This window comes from Verticillium alfalfae, genomic scaffold, assembly GCF_000150825.1.
Source record: "Verticillium alfalfae VaMs.102 supercont1.2 genomic scaffold, whole genome shotgun sequence".
Classification (NCBI taxonomy): domain Eukaryota; kingdom Fungi; phylum Ascomycota; class Sordariomycetes; order Glomerellales; family Plectosphaerellaceae; genus Verticillium; species Verticillium alfalfae.
The window spans coordinates 2,559,904-2,562,732 of record NW_003315037.1 but is presented as its reverse complement, the minus strand read 5'-3'; the positions used below and the strand labels follow the sequence as shown (position 1 = coordinate 2,562,732).

At 58.1% G+C, this 2,829-nt stretch overlaps 1 protein-coding gene across 1 annotated transcript; it reads left to right on the top strand.

Annotated features, from left to right (window-relative positions):
- Nucleotides 1-1,747: 1,747 nt before the first annotated feature.
- VDBG_02250 (conserved hypothetical protein) lies at nucleotides 1,748-2,793 on the top strand (the record flags this gene model as incomplete). Its single annotated transcript, XM_003008016.1, has 3 exons — nucleotides 1,748-2,252; nucleotides 2,379-2,673; nucleotides 2,763-2,793. The coding sequence occupies 3 exons, from the start codon at nucleotides 1,748-1,750 to the stop codon at nucleotides 2,791-2,793; spliced, it is 831 nt and encodes a 276-aa protein (XP_003008062.1).
- Nucleotides 2,794-2,829: the final 36 nt, after the last annotated feature.

Sequence of the window (2,829 nt, the reverse complement as noted above, 5' to 3'; positions counted from 1 at the left end):
GACAGCCAAGGCAGACCTTCTGGACAGCGACTAGCCCCAACGCCCAGAGAAGCCTGCTTCGCCTTCTTCTGTCTGGGCCACCCCTGCCCCCCCGGCTCGTGTCCATTTACCCCTGCCCCATGGCTCCCTGGCCCTTGTCATTATGCCCCTGGTCGACTTTTTCCATGGTTTCCCCTCGTGTGTCGTTCGGGTTCGTCGATTGCTCGTCGCCCGCTGCCCGTTGCCTGCTGTCCGTGTTCTGTCGGTGGTGCCTGCCTCCCCTGTCCTGGGCCCGGTCAAACTGGAGGGAAGAGCCAGGACTTCCGACAATGACAGGCGGCGAAAGGAGCAAGGTACATGGTGTAGAGAGCGAGCGAGACTGGGCTTGCTGTATCCGGCATCGTGTCTTGTCGACTCGTCGTCTTGTCGTCTCTCTCCCTCTTCTTTTCCTTCCCAGCCGCCACCCACCCCTCCCCTCGTCCTTCAACCCACCGGTGGCCGAGGCCCTCATCCAGTGACACGCATCCACACTGTCACCAGTCCTTCGTTCACTTCAGGTGCCACCTCTCCTCTCTCTTCAGCTGCCGCTATCTTCTTCAAGCCTTCAAGCCCACGCCCCACGCCTCTCTCAGGACGAAAGAGGTCAGACAGAGGTCAGGGTCAGAGAAAACCATACCGTGGCGCACTTCATTGCTGCAGTCACAAACCTCAACACCCTTACACCAACAACCACAAAACGAACGCCCTCTTGTACTCAGTCGCGGTGCAATAGACGACTCGCCAGCACGTCTCCTCTTCGGCCGTCTTACTCTCTCTCTCTCTCTCTCTCTCTCTCTCTCTCTCTCTCTCTCTCTCTCTCTCTCTCTCCCGCTTTCTCTTCCTCGACCAAAACACCGCTCGGCGCATATCGCCTCACCTGAGCAGTACCCGGACGACAATTCCCTCGGCCAAGAGAGCACGGTGGCGGCTCGCGTCAATCGTCTCTGACCCTCTCGGTAGCCCTCCCGCGAGAATCCCACTGCCACACTGGCGCATATCCACCGTTTGGCGACCACCCTGATGTAAGGCCCATTTTCCATTCAACCGGGTCTGCTTCCCCCCTCCTCGTCCGAGCTAGCAGTAGCTTGGACGGGGCCAGGGCCTACTAGCACATCGATCCGTCACTTCCACCTCTTCCAAGACTCCAACTTGGACTTACTCTTCATTCATATCCGTCCCTGTCTTCCCTCCTTCGCGCGGCTTCAAGCATCCCCTCCCATCTTTCTTTTCCGACCGTGTTTGATTTCGTGTTGCCCTGCCCATCCCAACTGACCCGGGAACTGACAAGAGGTGATAGTCGTAGTAGGACACCGCTTGTCCTTGCTCTGCCGTTCACCCACGCCAGCCAGACCTGAACACCTTCATCCACTCGCTTTGCACGTTCCACAGCGGAACCATTATACACTCTTTCCAATTGTCGTTTCCCGGTACTCTTCTCGTCAGAACCAGTGCCACGAGCGTGCGTTCCATTGCAACCGCTGTCATACTCGGAAGATCCAACATAATTGTTCCTCGACGAGGCGCAACCCGCAAACGGCAGCACGCTTGTGCTATAAGCCAGGTCCGTTCCGGCTCCCCGAACTGAACTTCTTGGAACCCCTTTGCTGATATCGTATCAAAAGGCTCTTCTCCGGAACTGACTTGACGTCGTTCCTTGCGTCCTCCGCAGATTGGAGGGTGCCCACCCCCCTTCAACAACACATTCAGCCTTCCCGTGCTACCCGCCACAATGGGCATCGGAAGTTACTTCAAGGCGAGCAGCAAGCCCGAGCAGGCTGCGACTGCGCCGCCTCGCGCCCACAAGCCTAAACAGCCGTCAGCGGCTTCAGAAAAGCCGCCATCAGACCGCTTTGTCGGAAACGACATGGAGCTTCAAGCGCCCACCCCGCGCTTTAGCTCGCGTCCCCAGTCTGTCTCGGGTCGCTCCACAAAGTCTGCTGCCAGCAGCATGTTCCTCGACGACATTAAGCATGAAGTCATGGTCAACTACCTGTACCAGCAGCAGTGTTCCCACCTCTGGGTCAGCGACGGGTCTGGCGAGATCGAGGGCGTTTTGCTGAGGAAGCACCGAGGCCAGTACATGGCGTGCCCGCCTCAACTGGGCAGCTCTCCCTTTGCGCAGGCCGCTGCCGCCCTGAATGTTCAGTGCGCCATGACTGTCAACTCCCGTGTCATCAAGACGTTCCTGCAGTGGTCGCCTGACGCCGTGGATGTCCCCTTGATGAACGGTCTCCGTGTGCAGATTCTGCCCACGATCGAGGACCTGACGCGTGCTAGGAAGCACCAGTTTGCTGCCTTTGTCGCATCCGAAGGCCTTCTGATCGTGTGGGACGATGACGCACTCCACTTGATTCCCCGAGCCAAGGCCATCGAGTCTGAACTCATGGAGCTCGTGTGGAAGGCAGGGAATGAAGAAGAGGAAGAAGGCGGCGAGAAACGCGACCCGAACGTGGCTGAAGTCGAGATTGACGAAGAGAGCGGCGAGATCATCCCCGAGAAGCGCCCCGTTCATCTCATGAACACTTGGCTTGTCACTTTCACTCTGATTCTCGTCACCGTGGCGCTCGGCGCTGCCTGGAGGTCTCTCGCCCTCCAGATTGCCGTGGACGGCAATTACGTTCGTCTGGCTCTCATCTCCCTTTTCCCCATCCAGGTGTTCTTCACCCTCTTCTTTGCCCAGGTCATCATTGGCTGCTTGGCCCAGATCTTTGGGTCCCATCCGCCAACTGACCATCAACTCGAAGTTTTACTCTGCTCGCCCGCCGCCCAGTTTGACAGGGCAATATGCTGCCTCATGTTACCATCCAGTGG